At 32.1% G+C, this 23,078-nt stretch overlaps 1 protein-coding gene across 2 annotated transcripts; it reads left to right on the plus strand.

Annotated features, from left to right (window-relative positions):
* Positions 1 to 6,833: 6,833 nt before the first annotated feature.
* Positions 6,834 to 12,410, plus strand: LOC100786066 (agamous-like MADS-box protein MADS2). 2 transcript variants are annotated; one of them, XM_003531829.5, is made up of 8 exons: positions 6,834 to 7,374; positions 10,368 to 10,446; positions 10,615 to 10,679; positions 10,855 to 10,954; positions 11,363 to 11,404; positions 11,489 to 11,530; positions 11,877 to 12,022; positions 12,099 to 12,410. In XM_003531829.5, the coding sequence occupies exons 1-8, from the start codon at positions 7,190 to 7,192 to the stop codon at positions 12,193 to 12,195; spliced, it is 756 nt and encodes a 251-aa protein (XP_003531877.1). In that variant the 5' UTR covers positions 6,834 to 7,189; the 3' UTR covers positions 12,196 to 12,410. The 2 variants fall into 2 exon arrangements, with proteins under 2 accessions (XP_003531877.1, XP_006585806.1); XM_006585743.4 differs by having other exon boundaries at positions 6,836 to 7,374; positions 10,618 to 10,679.
* The last annotated feature ends 10,668 nt before the right edge of the window (positions 12,411 to 23,078 follow it).

Here is a 23,078-nt window from a genome sequence, read left to right on the forward strand (position 1 = left end):
AAGGGTATTTTTGGTTTTTCCTTCTTATTGTTGGGTGTAGAAGAATACTGACAGGTGCGTCAAGAAAATCTCACACTTCATAAATCTGAAAATCTGTCAAAATACGCATATTTAGCGAGAATACGAAACATATTCTCAGAAGCAGAGTAAAACGAAGTGCGGGAAGAAGACCAATGAAGAATAATAAGAACACCATGGCTGATGCTCCAGGGAATGATGATTTTCTGCGAGACGCGATGATTGGTGCATTCATGACATTTGATTTCTTCCTTCGGATATGTCTTCTTCCTTAGAATGTATTCCATTTCACGTAGTTTTTTTAAACAATAAAAGATCTATTGTTTCGTTATGTCATTTCATAGGGACACACAAATTTTCTGTTAAGGATTACAGTAACAAAAACTCTAATGAGAAATTAGGGTTCCGAAATTGATTTCAATAAGTTGTTTTTTTTACTGTAAATTACTATGTCAAGCATAAACAAAGTATAATCATTACGATTTTGGTATTGTTTAAATGTAATCAATCAACGGTATAGTTGATTATAATGCATCTCTTAAACTCTAACAGAGCAAGTGTCTGACATTAGAAGTATATTATATTGAATGTATTATAGATTAAATATTAAATACTAGAAAAACTCAAAACAAAGTACTAACGAAGTAAAAAATTCAAGTTTGTTTATTTACATGAAAGTATAAACTTGAGATGGAAAACACTTAATTAAAGAAATGAAACGGTTTAGGATTGTTGGATGACTTCAGTAATAAATTCTAACAATGATTAAGACAAAAAAAAATTAATACTTCTATTTTGGAATATGTTGAGATAACTAAAGTTCCACGTAGTGGCACAATATAATTGTTACTCATCTATTTGTCTTAGTATAATAGATTATGTTGGTTTTTATTGAGTCCATTATGTATGTGTTGACTGTAAAATATACAAATTAAGCAAAAAACAGAGTCATTTTTCCTAGATGTTTTCAATATTAAATTATCATTCTACATAACCCTTTAAACATAATAAGATAAAAATTAGTAAAATAAAAAGTATAATATTTGGTTCTTGTGCATATGAAACAAGATACTCAACATTATCGTTTGATTATAATTTAGCTATTCAAATGTTTATCATGAATCTAAATAGTCTCTTGAGTTGTTTTTGTACTTGCTAATTTTGTTTTTCAAAAATTGTATGCAATGTTCAAAAACCTATACAAGATACATTACTATGTAAATGACATTTTTAATAAATTGATTTTTTTAACATTCTTTACTATGTAAATGAAACATGACTCTCTCTTTGCTTGTCCTAGGTTTTGGAAAACATTTAAGAATGAAGTGTCTACAGACTAGAAGCTGATTGATGTGCAAGGGAGGGTATCAAAGGTGGAACTCGTTGAAAATGACAAAGACTCAATTGTCATCTACAAAGGCTAAATGAAATTTACAATCAAAAGGAGATAATGTTTATTTATGTGGACGACCATAAATTTCATGTTAGGTTCTTCAAATAAGATCCGGAGCTTGCAAGAGCGTATCAACAATTGCAAGAAAAAATACTAGAGTTTTGGACATTGATGATCCAAGAGTATCAGCGTACCAATGGAGAAGGAGGAATTGTGAAGACATGCTCAATGAAAGCAAGGAAATGATATTTATTCCCTCTCTGTAATAGAAAACAGTTTGTAGTTGTGGTTATGTTTTGATAGTTTAGATGTGGATGTTTAGACAAATACTGTTCAACTGTTTTACATCTTTTGTGTCAACTTTTGTGTTATCTATTATTAGTATCTTTTATGAACAAATACTATTTTATATGTTTTATATTGATAACTATTATAAATGTTGAATTGTTTGCATTTTGTTAATTTCCTATGAAAGACTGAATATGATAGTAGCAGATGGCAAATGGGTAGCATGCCCAATATGATGTAAAAAACAAAAAATTTATGTAAGCAATAATACATAATCCCAGCCAAAGGGATATTCCTTTACATCCTTTCTGTTGCTGCCTATGATTGGAAATATCATTATAATGAAATAACGAAGCAATGGCAGAGCAATAAGAATTTCGTTAAAAATCCTTTTAGTTTGTTCTTAGAGGTAGAGATTTTCTAGCTTTCTCTATCAGAATGTGTTGTCAAAATAATGGTAGTAATCCATATTTTTTATTCAAAGACAAAAGCATTTATATACACAGTCATATACATGATAGTACCTGCATACATTCTAAAAAAATATTAACTAATTGACAGTATGAAATTTTGTACAACTTATAATATTGAACACATGTTAATACATGTTTTATGGCAATTGGCTTCACTGAGGTCTGCAAACCCTACATCATCCTTCAACCTCCTTAACCTTCCAATTAGTTTTTCAATAGAATTAAGGTCATCATTGACAAACGATGTTTTTGAAGAGCATTTTTCTTTGATTCAAACAAAATAGTCTTCAAACAATTGTCCCTTTGAGTAAAACAGATTAACGATAAAACCAACAGAATAATCATTCCAGTTGCACAATTGCACAAAATGCACATAACTTGGCTGGTTTGAAGCAAACCAAATGCATAAAAAATGAGATACTCCCTGCAACCACAACACATAACAGGTTGCATCTAGATGATACTTTGTGTGTAATAAAGTAACACCACACAACAAATGGAAATTTTTGGGAGGATAACCCAAAACTTTTGGTTCATGTATTTGGCAGAGAAGCATTGTCTGGTTGCATCTAGGTATGATGTATTTCACATTTTTGTAGGTAAGTATAGCTGAATCTTGTTGTGCAACCTTAATATGTTTCATTAAAGAAGTAAATTTGCTCTATTTTGAATTTGAATTTCGTTTGTCTTCCCACTACATTTTGAGTTTAGGTTTTTTAAATTTGAATTTGAATCTCAATGGGTTTTGCGGTCTATTTCTCATTTCTCTCCCTCTTATACATTCTCATTTTTTTTTGTTTTTCTTCTTTATCTGAAGCGAAAACTGTCGGGGAAGCACGAGGACATCGACAATGATAACTTTTTGTTTTTCTTTGCTTTTCTCCTTTCTAAGATGCATTTTAATTTTGTTAAATTAATGTTAGTGTTTGGTTTGGTTGAAAATCTCATTAGCTCAGTAAAAATTGCATTCCTTCAACATTGCTTCTACCCACATAAAAGCAGAATAAAAAAATCAGAAAAAAAAAGAAAAATAGACCTGGAGATTGTTTCCAAAACATTGTCATCATTATATTGTTGTGGATGTAGTTGTTTGTCTTTCCTGTCATTCTTTATATTTATTATGTTTGGAGCTTTTAAGACGAAAGATTTAGATATTATGCAGAAAATAGTTTTGGAGCATTCTTATATAAATTCTTTCTTATTAATATGTAAATGTTCATGTCCTTTTAACACCATTGATTTGATTACATACAATGCTTCTTGATTTGTATTAGAAGTGTCTATATCACAATGTCACTTATGTTTTTAATATTTTATTTTCATTTTCCAACTTTATAAGAAGACATAATCATATATCTTTTATTGTGGAGGATTTCTTATAGGAAAAAGAAGTCATTGCACATTTTTTCTTTCATCTTTTTTTTTTACTCTTCCTTTGTCCTTTTTTATCTCAGGTTTCTCATTTTTTTCAACTTCTGCAAGAATTTTTGGTCATGGCCCTCTTTTCTTTGCCAACATGTTTTGTGTCCAATGTAGAAGAAAGGAATGCAACTATTTTGTCACGAATCCGTTTATTAGCAAAGGTAATCTTGGAAAATTTGTATAAGTGTTGGATGTATAAGAAATCTACACACTACATATAGAAAATGCCTAATATTTAACACACGGGATCCATGTAACACTTGGGCCTTAGTCATTTTGGAATTGTAGCCCGTTCATCCACTGGAGCATTATAATTGCTCATTCAATTAACTGCAACATTAACCCGTACTCATGTCCCTTCACTTCACTTACTTCACTGCATTGCTTCGTGAAAATATGAAAACAGAGGCATCGTTGGTGCAGGACCGAACTGTATCTAACGTTAAAGAAGAGCACATTGTTGGAGCAAGCTCAAGACATTTGACGCCCAGTCACAATAGCGCTCAGCCACAGTCCATTCCACTTGGTAAGCATCTTCATACGTTACTACTCTATTGTATGTTTATAAATTTTATCCTCTATGACAAAACATAAACGTAGGTAACCAAACATGTCGACTTTGGTGACCATTGAGATAAATTTTATAATGCCACAGCAAATTATGTTAGAGCTTTTAATTTGAAACACAAAACAGATACTTTCAATCTAGAAATATCATTCTTCGACAACACAGATGGATATATGCAGTGTGTGTGTGTTATTAAACCATAAAAAAATCAAACTTTACCACAGTATATTAGATTTCACATAAAAAATCAAATGATATTCTAAAATTATCTGAATTTCACATATTATTCAATTGATACTAGATTTTTGTGTTCATTAAATTGTTAAAAAAATAACAATATCAGTATATTAGTTTAGGATTTTTGTGAATATGAAACAAAAAACTGATATTTTCGTAAAGTTATTAACTATCTAAGCATCTTTATTATAACAAACATGATATATATTTCAATGTTATTACATTTGACTTTCATTTATTTGTTTCCATATTATTTCTTGCTTTTAATTTTTGTAGTAGTTTTGGAGGTAATTAATTTTTTGTATCATTTGCATGTTGTTGTTATTGGTACATATGTTTGATTTATATTCTAAATTTGAGACTTCCCTCATGTGCAAAAGTGCAAATACCAAAATGGTTAAATTTACTTTTAATCGCATTATCTACTTCTAATCTTCCAAAATTAAAAATAATAAATACAAAATATAATAATTCGCATAAAACAGAAAACACGATTAAATATTCGAAAGTTTAATCAGTTTGTCCGTACATTAGAGGACTCTAATGCTAGTTCCATTACAATGAAGCAAAACGGTATAATTACTTATATTCTGTTGGGCTCTAATTGTTCTAAGTATTCGAAAAATTAATGAAGGCCAGGGTGTTACTTGGCATTTTATTATCAGTATAGATGTCAAAATCAATGAACGAATTATACCTAACGAATAATGCCCTTCTGTCTAGCCTCAAATTGATAGTTAGCCAAAAAACATTATTCCCATAAAATGTCTCATTGCACTAATTGGCTTGAAGAGATAAATGTGGTTTTGTACCTAGTCAACTTCCGCGTATGATATGAGACACGATTACATTAAGCGTGACATGTACGTATTGGAAATGTATGTGTCCAAGAAAATAAGGAAATATAACCTCAAAAATTTGTAAGAGAATGGATTTCCCATATTTGTTCAAAAGCTAAGCTTACAGCTTTGCCGTGCTATTCTGCTATTGCACAGCTATGTATATCTATATCCAAATGCGATATATAGCAAAATGAAATAAAATTTAGCAAGATTAACTTAAGTATAATAACATGTTTTTTTACTTTTATATAATTAGAAATTATTTTGTACATTGATTAATAATTACTTATAAGTACAGATAAAATATACAAAAATATAGATTTGAAAAGTATTTTAAGTAAGTACTAGTTTATTTAATAAAAATATGTGAGAAGATCCATAATTACATGAGAAGAGTATTTTTCACTCTCAAGAAAATGAAGAGACGGACTTATTAAATAGATAAATAATTTTTAATATATCTATGTTGAATGAACGAATTTAGAAACACTTCTTGAATTTATTTTTTTTTAAAAAAGATGCGAATTTTCCAAATTATTTTTCCCTATTAGAAGCTATTTTCTAAACAATCTTTTTTACAAACAATTTTTTCTAATAATCTCTTGTAGTTAAGAAAATAGTTCCACATCCTAGCGTAGGGAAAAGGTAGCTAAGTAGGTAGGTGCTAGAAATTGTAACCTTCAAGATCACATCTTATTTTTCATTGTACTGATGAGTGATGACAACGTGAGTTTCAATTCCAAAGATAACAACTAATATTAGGGATGTTGACAATTATATATAAATATATATAGATTCAATTCATATCTACGAAAATTACTTATGATATATAGCAAGGTAATTATTATTATTAATAATATCAAGAGTATGAAGCCGGATAAATATGCTTTTTTTAAAACCGGAGGATACTATAGTAACCTTCATATATAGATCTACCCCATTGCCACCCTAATTAATAATGTGCTGGAAAATATCTTACTAGTCACTTTCAAATTTCAACCAAAAATGTAAATATACATTATTTCTCCTATTGATTGTTTTCACATCAAGTACTACCAGCTTTCCATTTAATTACCACTTACTGGCAATGAAAAAAATCTCATCTGTTACTTTTCCAATAATTCTGCTATTTTAACAAGTGAAGAACAATGCTTCAAGGTGTGGCTTCACTAATGAAGTTATTTATACTATAGTGAATATAAGCCAGTGATAAAGTGACACGTGTGGAATCCATTTTAAGGTATGTGACGACGTTATGATACTCTTGCTGTGCCTCTCTGTAGACAGTAGAAAATGACACAGATTTTCACTGCAAACAGAAAATTATAGGTAACGGAGAGATAGGTTGAAAAAACAAGGTCACAAGAATAAAAAAGTTTAACGTAGGAAAAATAATATCATTTTTGTAAGTAATAGTATCTATCTATATGACAGCTGTCACTACGCGCCAGTTTTCTCCCACTGGAGCAACGAGTGTTGAGTGTCTCACACGCGCCTATGTTGCGTGTGGGGGAGGTGATTGTCTTCCAAAAATACGTTAACATGGAAAATCATGGGAAAGAGAAAGTTACATGAAACTAGAAAGAACTCCAACCCTAAGCTGCACTCCATTTTTTTCTGGTGGAGATGGAAAATCCTGAGGATAAAAAGGAAACTTAGAAAAGAGAGTACATATACAATACAAGACAACTTCACACACACAACACTTTCCTCTCTCTCTCTCTCTCTCTCTAGGGTTCCGAGTTTGAAGTTGAAAGTGTTGAACTATCTCTAGCTAGCTTTTCACAAATTTGGTTGCACTTGCAACTGAGGCAGGAAAGAGGGGCACGAGAGGAGGAAGAGGAAAGAGAAGAAAAACCAAGAAAAGTGGAGAAAGGGATAGGTGTTGTACAGAAATAGAAATTAAAATTGAGTGAAAATTAAAGAGAAGAAGGAGTGATAGGGAGATATGGGTAGGGGAAGAGTGGAGTTGAAGAGGATAGAGAACAAGATAAACAGGCAAGTTACGTTTGCAAAGAGGAGAAATGGGCTTCTCAAGAAAGCCTATGAGCTATCTGTTCTCTGTGATGCTGAGGTTGCCCTCATCATCTTCTCCAACCGTGGCAAGCTTTATGAGTTCTGTAGCAGCTCTAGGTATGCAGTGTGTGTTGATCCTTTTTTTTTCTGTTTCTTCTCTTTGTGAGATACTGAAAATCACTTTTTCTTTGTTGACCTATGAGATCTACTTGCTCCATTATTTTATATTTTATTTTTTTGGTGCCTTTCTTTGGATTTGTTTAATTTGTTAGCTTCAACAATTAAGGACAAAATTATTTAGTGACTCCTCATTTTTTATATTTATTATTATGTGAACTTGTGGCTTTTTGTAAGAAGCCCTATATGTGCTTCATTGCTCCATTAGAATAGTAAGAGTTCATTTCTAATTTGATCTTTTTTGTAAGGGATGGTAGATTTATCAGATCTAGTAATATGGCACATGATCTGGTGGATATCTAATATTTTGTGTACTTGTACCGTTACTTTAATTTGTTGGATGATTGTTGATTAACTTTTTTTTCTTTGTCACCTTTCAGTTTAATTAACTTTTTTCCTTGAAATTTGGCTTTTTCTCAGCAATGGGATCAAGTTCTATGCTGTTTATTGACCTAATTTTTGCTTGAGTTTTCTTCTTAACTATGTAGTTTTCGTTGGAAGTCGGTCTAGCTAGGTGAGTCGCTGACAGGTTCTGTATAACTACTTCTACTAAACAGGTAGTCCCATGAAGCTTTAAGGATGCAGTTTTACACTAGAAATAATTAAAATTTCTATTCTATTTTGCTAAAATTAATCGATGTTTTTATTTGCAAAGATTGAAGTTGTTAATTTCAGCTTCCTTCTTTTTATCAGTGTGCTTATCCAAAAATTTTGCAATTACTTCTTTTGTGCTTGTGGGTTTTTGGGAGGAGTGAGGGTGTGAAGATTATTATATCTGTGTATGCTAAAATGTTGGTTACCATGTCATTTTGGCATTTCCGTGCACAATCTTTTATTTTTTTTCTTCTTTATTTTAATATTGTATATATGATGTCCCAACTTATTTACGTACTTCATATCATTCCTTATTCGATTTTTTTAATTCCTTCAGATCTCAGTATGCAGGGATTTAATTTATATATAACTTTTTGGTAAAAAAAAAAATATATAAGTTTATATAAGTGGCAAAAAAACGAATAAAATAATCCTCATTATAATTCACCGCTAAGAAATTAAAGTGAGTTTTTGTTTTTTTACTTATAGTAAATACTTTGGCTAGGAAACTTGTTTTTTCTTCTTTCTTTCTTTCTTATTTTCTTATCCTTTTCATAATATAATGAATCAAGCAGTGTTATTGTAAATTTTGGTAGCAAAATCATTAAATAAGTATGGGGAAACATTCTCCTTACTTCTTGTTCTGTTCCCTTTTGGGTGAGTTTTCTTTCATGGGGTATATCATAGTACGTATGATTGATGTAGACATAATTAAGTACTAACTATCAGAAAAATGCTTAGGATAGTTATTAGAAATAGTTTTGGATAATTATGTAATGTTGATAAAATTATGAAACTTAAATACTAATACAAATACAAGGCATAATAAGCTTCAGAATTTTGCTAATGTACCATTAACATGTTGATATTTTATTGAGTTAAATATGTATTTGGTTTATGTAAATATAAAAATGTTTACTTTTTAGTCTTTAAAAAAAGCATTTTTTTTATCCTTTGATTTTGAAGATGTATTAGGTGTGATCGGTTATACTTCTTTTTTTTTGTAAAAAAAAAAATATTTGCAGTAAAAAAAATGCTACAGCTCCATGCACACATTTCTTTATGTATTTATATACATGTCAACCTCTACTCAAAACTTGAACAGTACATGTTAGGCTAGGGCTCAAGTTTAAATTTATATCTGAACATTTGAGTTGAGATTAGGGTCCAGGTGGAGTCGTGTGCACTGTGAACTCATATTTGCAGTTGTGTGGAACTGCCGTTAGAATTTACAAACTAATTTAAAGTAGTGATCAAGGAACTTTCATTCATACACAGTCAGAATAGCATACTATCTTCTTCCAATATCTCGCAAATATCTTCTTGTCCAATGTAGCTAAACGAACAACATTGGATAGAACATTGTCCAGCTTTTTAACCCTTAAAGTTTGTTAAAGTTTCAGAGAACTTATTTAGACTTATATATTATTGTATCCTTAAGTTAAAAGTAATATATAAGTCTAAATAAAATATTTATAACTTATTTTGACAAGTTCTTTAATCTTACTTATATAGATATTGTTATGAAGATAAAACTAATCATGAACTTATCTTGAGTTCAATCTTGTCAACTGAATTGACAAATTTGGCCTTTTCAAAAACTGATAAAAAAAAAACTTATATTTATATATTCAACTTCTCTTTTATTCGATTTTTCTTCCTGTCTCTTTCTTTATTTTCCATTGATCATAACTATTAATTTCACCTATATACCCTAAAAAGGATGTGTATGGTTAATATTTTCATATGTTATAACTTTTTTAAACACAATTAATAATCAGTCACTTAAAACTTCTTCATTTGATATTATATGCATTCATCCCAACAGAATGTGCATTTCTTAATTCTAGGATGCTAATTTATTGAAAAGGTCATTCTTAAATAAATAAATGTATTAAAAGTTTTACATAACCAGTAATCAAAAATAAACTAAAGACATGTTAAAGTCTGATATTGATTAAAAATAATACACAAATAAATTATATAAATAAAAAATAATCATTATCTTACAAATTAATTTTATAGGGATGAGTTAAATTTAAATCAGTTTTTTTGACATTTGATGTTATACATTTTGATTATATTACATCAGATAGTCTAATGAATCCACATGGGAAAAAAGATAGTGTATGTTTGCTCATAGTGGTCTTTCAAGAAGATTAGTATTTAATAATAGTATGTTATAAAGAAATAGGTATTAAAATGGCAAAAACACAAGATATATAAGGTTGATTCACTGTTGACATCCTTTTAGTAATTAATTGTTGTATGCATGGTTATCCATACATCATCTTCATGGATTTGACTGTTCTTCCTTTCTTTGTGTACCTTGAAATCAGCATGCTCAAAACACTTGAAAGGTACCAGAAATGCAGTTATGGTGCTGTGGAAGTTACCAAACCTGCCAAAGAGCTCGAGGTTTAGCAACTGCAGCTGTTGCTCTTTATTGGCATTACGTAGCTTATCTCGGAAAGTTCATATAGGAAAATATAATATAATTAACTATATAACATATACAATATATGTATATATAGTTTTTCTTTGTTATTGTTACATCTTGCAATTCTTGTTATTTTTCATTTGTAGCAGAGCAGCTATCGTGAATACTTGAAGCTGAAAGCAAGATTTGAATCACTTCAAAGGACTCAAAGGTGAATATAACAATTTTATTTTTGGCCTATTTTCTGTTAATTAATTTCTTTGGCGCTAAGATATGAGAAAAAACTTCTAGTGATCATTTCACCAATTACAATTTTCACATGTTTTCATAATTAGTTTGCCAAGATTTAATTATTTTGACTGTTGCATTTGTCCCTGCTACTGCAGAAACCTTCTAGGGGAAGACCTGGGCCCACTGAATACCAAAGAACTTGAGCATCTTGAACGGCAATTGGATTCATCTCTAAAGCAAGTGAGGTCCACAAAGGTAATAATGGATAATTTGTGCATAAAAAATGTGTTCAATTTTCAGCAAATTATTATATACGTTAAGCTTATTAATGTAGTTCTTGATCATAGTTGCAGCAGCCTAGCGTAATTTCTCCATTTGATTTAAACATCTTTCCGTAAGTTTTTTCCGTACAATTTGTTTTTGCCAATACTATGGCCGGTGCAACATTAGAATAGGATTTACCATTCATTATGTACAGAAAATATACTGTTAAGAAATCATACGTGACATATTCTTTTTGTAATGAAAAAATAATACGTATGGTAAATATATGTTTTATTGTGTTTGTATCCTTCAATTTTTCACTACAGTGTAATTTTCTTTAGAAAAGCTTATTGTGACTCCTTTTGGTTACTTGGAACTGTCTGAAACATCAATTTGCAGACACAATTCATGCTGGACCAGTTATCTGATCTTCAAACTAAGGTACATAGTTTGACATATATAATTAAAGGAATAAAGCAACTTTATGGGTGCCTAATATAATTTCAAGCTATTGTTTTGTTACAGGAGCAGATGTTGGTAGAAGCAAACAGATCCTTGACAGTGAAGGTAATAATATTATACCATTATTCAAAATATATGCACCTCAACCTTAACATGATACTTCATACCTTGAATATATCCAGCTTAGATAATTTGGTTTTCTTTTAATCAATTTGGAAGTGTACCCCCCTGCATGTCTATTTTCTGGCCTATCAGATTGGATACCTGGAAGTTAAAGTTTACTTCAAAATAGTCCTAACATTGTTTAAGGTGATGAAACAAAATAAATAAAAACCTTAAGGTAGAAGTATATATTATTCTGCATATTGGTGATATAAATCATCAATCTTAGTCATTTTACATGAAGGTCCTCTGCTAATGGCTTGATTCATGACTAACTCCTTGTTGCCAGCTGGAAGAAATCAATTCAAGAAACCACTACAGGCAATCATGGGAAGCTGGTGATCAAAGTATGCCATACGGTGGTGGTCCACAGAATTCTCACTCTCATCAGGGCTTCTTCCAGCCATTGGAATGCAACCCTACATTGCAGATTGGGTAATATATGATCAATTAATTACTTTTCTGTAATTTGTGATTTGAACTATAATTTTAATGTGCCCCTTTTGTTCAGTCCTGATTACAGGTACAATGATGTAGCTTCAGATCAGATAACTGCCACAACTCAACCTCAACAAGTGAGTGGCTTTATTCCAGGGTGGATGCTGTGAAATTAGGCTCAGTATTCAGTTGGAGACATAAAAGCAAACACCTTACAAAAGGGCAAAGCCAAAAATGCATCTTGGTGTTGGCAAGGTGTAAATGTAACCCTGCTTCTATTATTATTTTGGTATAAGAAACAGATGTGTTGTGACTTGTTCAAACTTGTGAGAACCTTTTTAGCCATAGACATATGGCAATTTATAACATTCGGAATCTTTTGAAGGATCCTTTTTTATTATTTAAATATCCGAGCGACCGGTTTCAATTTTCTTCTATTGCATCACATATTAATCTTGACTTGATGTAAGCTCAGTTTTCTACTAGTTTTCTTTTTTTTTTTTTGGAGAATTTGTTTTCTACTAGTAATGCTTGCATTATAAGTGGAAGATTGTAAAATCTCATGAAGCTCTGAAATATCTTTTCAATCTCTTCTCAATTCACAATTAATTATGAATTCTTTTTTAGTCTTGTATGTTATCTTATAATTTGAGTTTTAGTATTACACATAAAACTAATTATGCTCATTTTTTTTTATGATTTTATATATTTTTTTATAAAAGGGGAGTGAAAAAAAAAAACATTAATCGAGTTCTTTCTCGTAAAAACACTCGGCATATTGTGTTTGATCAACCTTTTTTATGGGCCTTATAGCGTGAACATGCAAATGTATGAGCAAAATAGAACAGGCCCAATACACCTAACAAACGTAACAAAGACATCTCTCTTCTTCTTTTTTTTTTGTACTAATCACACCATCCTTTGGTTAATGGAATTTCAAAATTACATTTCTCTTTGCTAATTTAGACACCCTTCTCAAGCCATTCATCGTTTTCATTTATCATTTTTTTTATTCTTCTTTTGAAGTTAAACCTTTGAAGTTAAAAAAAAAAAAAGATCTTTCATTCCTCTGGTTCTGCCTAAATAACCGTTGCTTTAAAACTTAATCCGAGTCGCATATTTTGCTTTGGCCGGATAACGGATTAGATCATATTTATCACAGACAGATTAATAAGTCTGACTCTGCAATAAATATATGCTTGGAAAAGCTCAAACTTAAAATTTTTATTCTTGCTCAAATAAATTGTGCCTTGAAATTTAGTTTTTCCAGAGAAGGTGCAAAAAGTTATTTCAAAAACAAACTTCACTTAGATATACCGAGTTTGCCTTATTCTCAAACCAACCATACTTAGGGATTAGATACGCTGAATTTGTCTTATTTTTAAAACTCACCATACTTATGACGAGTATATGACCGTTCAATTTCATGGTCCTCTACAACAATGAGTTTTATATGAAGTCTAGCTTAGATCCCTAATTACTTCACTCAATAGAAAAAGAAAAAGGAACAAAGCATGTAGTTATATTTTTGTTTAAAGAAAGGATGGGATCAATGTGTAGAGCACATAGCAATAAAACAAATATGGGACCACATAATAGTGTAATCTTTTAATAGTACTACATATATGAAAATGGTGCTTTCATAGTCGTTTAGCCTTTGATGGACCACAAGTGCACATCCTTTGTTGTCATAACAATTAAGCACATAGCATATTTCTAAGTTTATGCCTGTTTTTGTATATATCAACATTTTTTACTGAGCATAATCCACTAGCTTCTTTTTTTAATCAACGTAGGGAAATGAGTCCGGATTAGGTTCTTGACCAAGGATTTGAGAATCTCTTTTTCTCCCATTTATACTTATTAATAAGGGTAAATTAAATAATAATAAAAAAAAGACTGGCAGTGGATGATGGTAAACTTGGCACTACAACGGCTCCTCTATAAAATACCAACTGCATGGTCCTATATTTAAGTATTCAAATTAAAATTACTATCGCGCATGTTTTCTTCTAGTTTTATTTTGTTGTCTAAACTACTATAAATATCCTCTTATTTGACTATTGTAGAATTACTATAAATAAATTTTTTTTAACATAATTGCATATTCATGATTGGAATCAAAAGTAAGATAACATGTTTTATTGAATTGTTATATTATAATAATTTTTTATTACCTTTGTAAGGTGAAGAGATGATAAGAGGCAGAAAAATTCGTGATAAAATAGTTAATGCGAACTAAGAAATATAAATATATATGGGATTGTTAATTATTATTTTGATTGCAGTGCATTAGCAATTAACACCAAAATATTTAGAATAAAAATATTTTTTGTCAGTTTTTTATTTCGTTCATTTATTGCAAGAGTATTTTAATTAAAACATAAATCATTTCTTTATTTTATCACAACTTAATATTACTTCTATTTTTTCTCACTCCACATTTATGTTTTACATGTAACAATTCATTATCATCACTCAACAAAATTGTCATAAAGTAGAAAGAGAAAAGATATTTTTTATGATTAAGTATTAAATTAGTATATAGCCCTTAAAATAAATTATTTTAAATAAAAAATATTAATTTTTTATCTTATATATTTTGGTGTTGATTTCTAATACACTTCAAAAATATATATATATATATATATATATATATATATATATATATATATATATATATATATATATATATAACATGATTATTGAAGATAAATTGAGAAAAGTGATGTGTGATCATCAAATTATCTAATTCAAAAATCGATGATAATCATTTTTTTTGTTCTTCCCTTGTTTTCCATTACACCCTTATCTTTATTTGGTGTTTGCTTGTTTCTCCTCCTTCCCCTTTTCTCTACCAAAACGACAGATTTTGTTTCCTCCCCAAAAGCTTTAATAATAATGTATAAACTGCTTATAATAATAATAATAATAATAATAATAACACTAATTAATGAAATCTAATAATATATGCTATCATTCATTTTATACTAATTTTTAAAATACCATCTTTTTAATAATATTATTATGACTAATTATATTGTGTGTATGTCTGTGTGTGTGGGTGGGGGTGGGGGGGTGGGGGGTGTGGGTGTGTGTCTGCGTGCGTGCAGGCGAGCGTGCGTGCGTGGGTGTGTGTGGGTGCGTGTCTGCATGTGTGTGCGTGCGGGCATGCGATTGCGTGCGTGTATGGGAGTGGGTGTGGGTGCGTGTCTACATGTGTATGCGTGCGGGCGGGCGGGTGCGCGCGTACGTGCGGATGCGTGCGTGCGTGTGTGGGTGTGGGTGTGGGTGCGTGTTTGCGTGCGGGCAGGCGGGCGTGCGTGTGCTTGCGTGCGTGGGTGTGTGTGTGTGGGTGAGGGTGCGTGTCTGTGTGTTTCTGCATGCGTGCGGGCGGGCGTGCGGGTTTGTGCGTGCGTATGAGTGTGTGTGGGTGGGTGTGTGGGTATGGGTGTGTGCGTGTGTGTGTCTGCATGCGGGCGAGCGGGCGTGCGGGTGCGTGCATACGTGCTTGCGTGTGTGTGTGTGTACGTGTCTGCGTCCACATATACCTCAACGTTTCGATCGATCTGTTGTTTGAAGACTCGGTCCATTAGTCGCTGGTATGTCGTGCCTGCATTTTTGAGGTCGCATAGCATGACCTTGTAGCAAAAATTAGCATCTTCAGTGATAAATGTCATTTTGTCCTTGTCTAGAGTATGCATTCTAATTTGCTTGTATCCGGAGTAGGCGTCCAGGAAGCTCAGCACCTAGAATCTGGACGTCCCATCAACTAGCCTGTCGATGCGGGTTAGAGGGTATGCGTCTTTGGGGCACGCCCTATTCAGATCGGTGTAGTCAGTGCACATCCGCCATTATGCTGAGGTGGATTCCCGACATGTCAAATGGTTGCCAGGCAAATAGGTCTGCATTTTTGTGCAACACATCGGCAAGGCGCCGGTGCTCGTGATTGGAGAGGTCCCTATTGAGCCGCATTCGTTGCCCCGGTTTGGGCCTGAGTTGCAACTGGACAAGCTCTTCAATGGGTTTCGGGCCTTTATCGGGGGTGTCATCTCGCTGATCTATGTCAAATTCACCGCCCAAGCTAGATTGGTAGACGATTGGAGTTTGGCTTTGAGACCCTTCATCCACTGTCATGACTTGAGTGCCTTCAGCTGCTGTGGGGTGAGGCATGGCAGGCTCCCGAATGGGAGGATATGGTGCTACCTTTAGGTTCTCTGCATAGCACCGATGTCCTTGCTTTTGGTCAGCCTTGATGGTTACAATCTCCACTGTTTAGTGTAGGCAATTTCAATGTCAAGTGAGGCGTGGAAACTATGGCTCTGAGTTCTTGAGTGTCTTTCTATCGATTAAGGCAAAATATGATGTGTTTGTGTCAACTAGTAAATATCTGATGATGAAGCTCCTGGAGAGCTTGCCCTGACCGAAGGTGGTCATGAAGTCCATGTAGCCTTTGGTCTCGACTCTCTTGCCTGTAAAGCCGAGGAGTGGATTGGCGTGAGAGTGGACAGTGTTGGATGAGACCTCGAGTTTCTAAAAGGTCTTTCAATACAGGATATCTGCGAAGCAACCTTGGTCAATGAGAACCCTGGACACCATGAAATTTGCTATGATGATGGAGACAACCACTTGGTTGACGGGGTTGCTACCCTTGAAGTCCCTGTTCGTAAAGGTGATAAGAGGGAGACTTCGTTGTAAGGGTGAGTCAATGAAGTTAACTTCAATGTCCTGGATGGTGTGTAGATGCCATTTTCAAGACTCCCTGGACTGTCCTCCATAGGGAAAGTCGTCATCGATGGTGTTGATTACACCTCTGATGTGTCGGGCAGGTTCATGTTTTGGTGGAGGTTGTCGCTCATGTTGTTGTTGTCTTGGTCTGCTTAGGTCTTCCGCTTTCCTTCTGTTTGCTTCTTGGTTCCTGTTCTGCTTCTTTGGATGTCCTTCGGGTCTTGATCATGTTTGGTGATTGTTCGATCTATTAACAAATTGGGCTAAGTACCCAACCTGTATAAGTTCTTCGATCTTGTCCTTCAAGGTCCAACAGTCTTCGATGTTGTGACCGATATCGCAGTGATACATGCAATACTTGGTTGTGTTTGACTCCAGCCTCGGAAGTTTCATCTGGGGTAGCCGAATAGGTACCTCCAGGTTGAATGTTTCCTTGAGAATCATGGTACGATTGGTCGTTAGGGGTGTGTAACACTCGTACCTGGGTCCTTTGGAGAGAGGTTGGCGCTTGTTTGGCTTATGGCTCTTGTTTGGCTTGTGCGAGTCGGCCTTGGTGTTTGCTTCACGCTTGTCGCGCTTCTGTCTTGCTTGGCGGACTTCATTCTAAAATCTGGACATTTCTTCCATCTGGATGTAGCCCTAGACTTGTTCGCGCAGTTCGTCCATGCTACTGGGTGGTTTTTTGCACATACTGTCTACGAACTTACCTGGACATAAAGCGAGGAGCATGGAATGCAACGCTACCTCGGGATTGAGATTTTGGATCTGGACGACCATGCGCCCAAATTTGTCCATGAACTTTGTGAGGAACTCGTCGTCTGCTTGTCGCAGACTGGCCAAGGCGGCCAAGGTCATGGTGAGACCTGCTAGTGGCGTACTACACACTGAATCGTTTGATGGGGGTGTCAAAGCTGCCTATGGACTTGGGTGGAAATCCACCATACCAGGTCAATGTTAATCCCTTAAGAGATGTAGGGAACACGCGACACATGGTCACATTGTCGTTTGTGTAGAGGTTCGCCTGTGTTAGGAAGGTGTCCAGATGCTCGTCTGGATCGGTTGTCCCATCGTACCGCTCAAGGTTAAGTGGCTTCCACCATAAGGGTATGTCTGCCTCCATGATGTGGTTGACAAAAGGATATTGGCGGACAGTCCGTGTTGCTGGACGGTGCATATAGGAGGGATTTAGGTCATCTGTAGTGTTGTTTGTGCGTCAAGGGTGTGATTCCCCTTGTGTGTGTTCAGGCAAGGTGTGGGAGGATGGCTCGTCGCCCTTGGGATGTATGACATGAGTCTCTAGCTGGTCATGGTAGGCCTTTAGCCTTGTCAACTCTTTCTCGTGGCATCATTTCATCTCCGCGATGTAGTTTTGGAGTTGTTGTAAAGTGTCTGTCATAGCTGCCGGATGAGGATGTGAGTTTGTGAAGGGGGTCTCGCGTCTGATGCCAGACCGAGTGCTGACCATGGATGGATGCGAGAGGATTGACGAGAGACCATAGGGTATGTTTTACCGCGGCCCCACAGTGGGCGCCAAATGTTCTTATAAAAAATTGGAACTTTGGCACGTCAAGGTTGACGTGGTCGAGTAGGGTCTCAAACTTCCCACGTCGGCGTTGAGGGTGCCTTTGACAGGAGGGGGGACGCGCAAAACAAAAGACTTTGACACTCAAGTAAGAATGTGAGTAAGGAGAATAAAACAAGTAATGTTGTAAATAGCTTGTATGAGCAAAAAAGAAAGAGAGGGGCACAAACTGGTTGTTGTGTGCTGAGTGTGTGTAAGTCGTATATGATTGTTGTGTAGAGGGGTTCAATGGAACCTATATATATATATTAGTTCAGCGAGAGTGTTGGTCCTTGTTTGTAGGGGTTGTTATTAGCCTTGTAGATAATTCTCGACTTATAGATAATAACCAGGAGCTTAACGATAATGTTAGAGATAAACATTTGAATAAGAGATAAAGATAGAAGATATTCGTACCTTATAGATAATGTGACATTATAGATAATTTAATATATGCTAATAGATAAGATATTCAAATATATTTGAATAGTAGTTAAGTTAGAAATAACATGTTTGTTGGGGAGTCCGACTGCTAAGGGCTAATGTGGAGGGTGAACACCTGTCTCCGAGTGTCACGTAAGATTTGTGGGTCCTGGACAGTACAATTCATTTTATACTAATTTTTTAAATAGTATATTTTTAATAATATTTATTATCACTAATTATAATCTAATCCAAAGAGATATGTATATTAATTAACATATATAATAATAATGACATTTTTATGACTTCTTTTAATCAATTGCCATTATCTTGGCTAATTATATTTTGTGTATTATTATAAGTCTAATTTATCTCTCCTTCTCTCCCTCTCTCTCTTTATATATATATTTTGTGTGTATGTGTGCTTACCATATTTGGCAAGATCTACTCACGGTGGTGCTCCTTTGTCTTTCCATGAACTGTGATTGGATACTTGTAAGGACACTCTGATTCTCAAGTTAGATGTGTAGAGGTACATAAATAATAGTATGTGAGTTGGAATACCTTACATGAATCTCAATGGTCTTATATAAGAAAAGATTGGATTATCTAATCTCAATCTTCTCCTTTCAGATCCTGCAGATCGAAAAAGATAATATAATTATCTTATCCTTCCTCAAATAAAAGATATTTTCTTATAATAGGATTATACATTTATCTTATGGTTAAGAGATAAAATTTTTCTCTTATCTTATTTAAATTGCTAGATATTTGGGACCTCAGTAACCTACTCGGTGGATCACTTAGCACGGTAGTTACCAAGTCCGAGTATATCAAAATATATATATATATATATATATATATATATATATATATATATATATATATATATATAATTAAAATTGATTATTATTAAGATTATATTATATATACTTGCTATAAAATTTGATAACTTTTAGTTATTATTATATTTAATGATTTTTTTCTTTTTTATTGTGAGTCTGAAATTATTGTCTAATTAATTGATATTATAATTGTGAGACCAAAAAAATCTTTCAAACCTTGAAATAAAAAATTAATATGAATTATAAATCACGTGTTTCCTTATATAATTTGGATAAAAATCAATTTTAGTTTTGTGTAAAACTAATAAATAAGTTTATAAAATTCATTGTTTATTAATTTTTTAAGTAATTAATTAAGATAGTTTTTGGTTGATTAATTTACACTTATCTATTCGAGATGAAAATTGAAAATTTGGTGTACTTTTATCATAATTCAAATATTTCACATATTTTCTTCTCAATTGATTGCTACACCTATTTTATTTTTCAAATCAAATCTACCCTAAAGTTAAAAAAAAAAAAAAACCCCATCTTGATTAATTTTCTGAATCCGTCCCTGGTTGAAAGTGTTAACAGCCATTTCAATTCCAATTTTGCTCTTTGACGTGAGTTCTCGCTTCGATGGGTGTGATTTTGTTAAGTTAAAAGTGTTTGTTGGGTTCTTTTATGGATGAGTGAAATAATGGGTAGGGGATAGTAGAGGAGGTAGGTGCAAAATTAGGAAAGATAAGAAAAATAAAATGAAAAATATAAAATTAATATATTCAACGGTTGGTGTGACTTTCACGCAGTGCATAATGAGTATTACTCTCACATGCTAGACACCACTTCTTCTATTTATAACTATTAATAATTATCTCTTTTGATATTATATATATATATATAATTCTTAAATTATTCTTTAATATATAACTGTTTTTATTTATTTCCTTCTAGACTTTCAAAATTTAATTGTAATTGCTTTCCTTAAAAAAAACTACTATAATTATTTTCTTTGATTGTTTTTAAAAAAAAAATAAAAATAGAGATATGAAGTGTTTCTCTTTCAATTATATATGATTCTTATAGGTTAAAAAGATTACTTGAAGATGACACAGTGAAAATTTTCCTACATTTTCAATTGTTACATTATTATGATAATTTATAGGATAAAATACAGTTTTAGTTTTTATATTTTTAATTATATTTAGTTTCATTCCTATTTTTAAAACGTTTAATTTATACATCTCTTTTGTTTTTAAAGTGAGTCAAATATTGATATCTAAAATAATGATTGTTTTAGGACATAATTTTAAATAAAGAATTTACTTAATTAAAACATGAGATTTGTTTGATTAGATTTTCGTACATGAAAATTATAGAATTCAATTGATGTTCAAACCAAAATAACTCAAAAATATGACAAAAATCATGTGAAAAATGAATCCAACAACTAACAAATTAAAAATCTAATATATTCATTTTCGGATGCTCATAAAACTTATTTTTTTATGAAATTTCTATCATGTTGATTTTTTTAGTTCAAATATTAGTTGGATTTTATAATTTTTAAATAAGTAAGGTGCTTATTTAAATACCACCTGCTTGTCATTTTGTGAGGGGTCATGGTGCTCCCGGAGGTAAAAAAAAAAAAAAAGAAATAGAAAATAATTTTGACGAAATGTAGAAATGTACAAAATTTATAGGAGTCAGTCAGTAAAAAAAAAAGAGCCGAAGAGAAAATTTGCTTAAATAATAATAAATTGTGTGTAATAGTAAAATTTCTTTAAGAAGTTTGTTAAAAAAACAAAAAGAATTATAAAAATTAAAAATGAAAAAAATTATTAGGTTGGAAATCGCCTAAGGTTGTTTTTGCTACATGAGAGAAATAGAAAAAGAAGGATAAACTTTATATGAGTTTCGCATCTTTTAGCTCTAGGTTAATTTAAATATTTTTTATTTTGATTCTCTCAATTAAACATACTATGAGATTCATTATTCATTGTAAGTTGAGTAGAGTGGAAAGGAAAAAGATGAAAGTGAAAACAGATAATAAAAAATTTGAAATAAAGTAAAAAATAAAAGTAGGGATTTCTCATAATTTTACTGTTCATTTTATTTACTTTTCATTTTTTTTATCTATCAAGCGACTTCTTGGGATGGATTTGATAGGAAAGAAATAAGGTGAAAAAGAAGAAAAAAATTTAAAAATTAATGTGAGTTTCATATCTCTATCATTTTAATTTAATTCAATTTTTTTTTCTTTTCAGTCTACCAAATTCATCATTTAGACTCTTAAAGAGAAAATAGAATAATGAAAAGAAATGAACAATTAATATAGTATCCAAATTTTTATATTTTACTTTAATTTTTTTAAAAATCTCAATTCCTTTTCTTTCCATTTTTTTCCTCCCTATCAAACAATAAATAACAGTATGAAAATAAGACAATATAACTTGACTACAAACGGTTTATGACGCGGAAAAGGCATAAGAGAAATCATAAAGTTGATAAATGAAAAGACGCATGATGACAAATTCACAATCATGGCAGCAGACTTGCTTCTTCCACATTACAGTCGTGGGGAAATTCATTTAGGGCAGCGAATAGTTAATGGACAAAGCATTTTTATTTCTTTTCTTTTTGCCAACTGAAACAGAGAAAAGAAAAATAACGGAATGTTAAATTATCAGCGAGAACTAAAAATATTTGTTTATATAAAAGTGAGCACCAAATAAAATAAATATGGAAATCAAAATCTGATATTTTTTTTTGAAGAAAACATGCTTAATCTTAAAAATTTGAAAAACTTTGGGTTAATTATCTAAATTTTTGCAAAATTCACATTTAGTCTATAAACAAAAAACTTCTAGTCTTTGTTCTTGTACTTTTCCTAAATTAATATTTTTACTCTAGGTCATTAAATGTCACCGTTAAATAATTATGTGTACAATCATATTAACATTCATTTTTCACAACATCAACTAGTCTTTGTTCTTACATGAGAAACACATGTATTTTTTTTATAGACATTATATTTTTAATCCCTTATATTATCATGTCAAACTAGTAGATGATATATTGAGTCAAGTGTTCACCAGCGTGGCTAATGACTATCGTGCCATCAGTACTTAAGAATGATACTTGATAATAAAGACCTATTACAGAAGAAGAATAGGAACTATTGCACTTCATATAGAAAATTGTCGTTAGGATATCGTTACCCAATTAATGCAGTTAGAGGTATACAACCTAGGGACTCAACGCAAGGAATGACATATTACACTTCATACTAAATGTTTTTGGGATTTGGTCTCTTGCTTCGTTAGACATGATCCAGTTACAAAAACCAGAATAAAAATAAAAGAATAAATAAGTTCAAAAAAATAAATAGTACACAAATACTTTTTCAAATATTTTTTAAAAAAAAGCACACACGCACCCACAAAAGACAAAACACACGTAAATGCAATATTGAATTTAATAAAAGTTAAATAAATAACACACTAACACAAAC

Source organism: Glycine max, chromosome 8 (genome assembly GCF_000004515.6).
Source record: "Glycine max cultivar Williams 82 chromosome 8, Glycine_max_v4.0, whole genome shotgun sequence".
Taxonomy (NCBI): Eukaryota; Viridiplantae; Streptophyta; class Magnoliopsida; order Fabales; family Fabaceae; genus Glycine; species Glycine max.

Bases quoted from the DNA above. Each gene is read 5' to 3' on its own strand.
- LOC100786066 (XM_003531829.5), top strand. From the start codon at position 7,190: ATGGGTAGGGGAAGAGTGGAGTTGAAGAGGATAGAGAACAAGATAAAC. The intron at 7,375-10,367 runs GTATGCAGTGTG...CCTTGAAATCAG, and splicing joins GAGTTCTGTAGCAGCTCTAG to CATGCTCAAAACACTTGAAA. The intron at 10,680-10,854 runs GTGAATATAACA...CTGCTACTGCAG, and splicing joins TCACTTCAAAGGACTCAAAG to AAACCTTCTAGGGGAAGACC.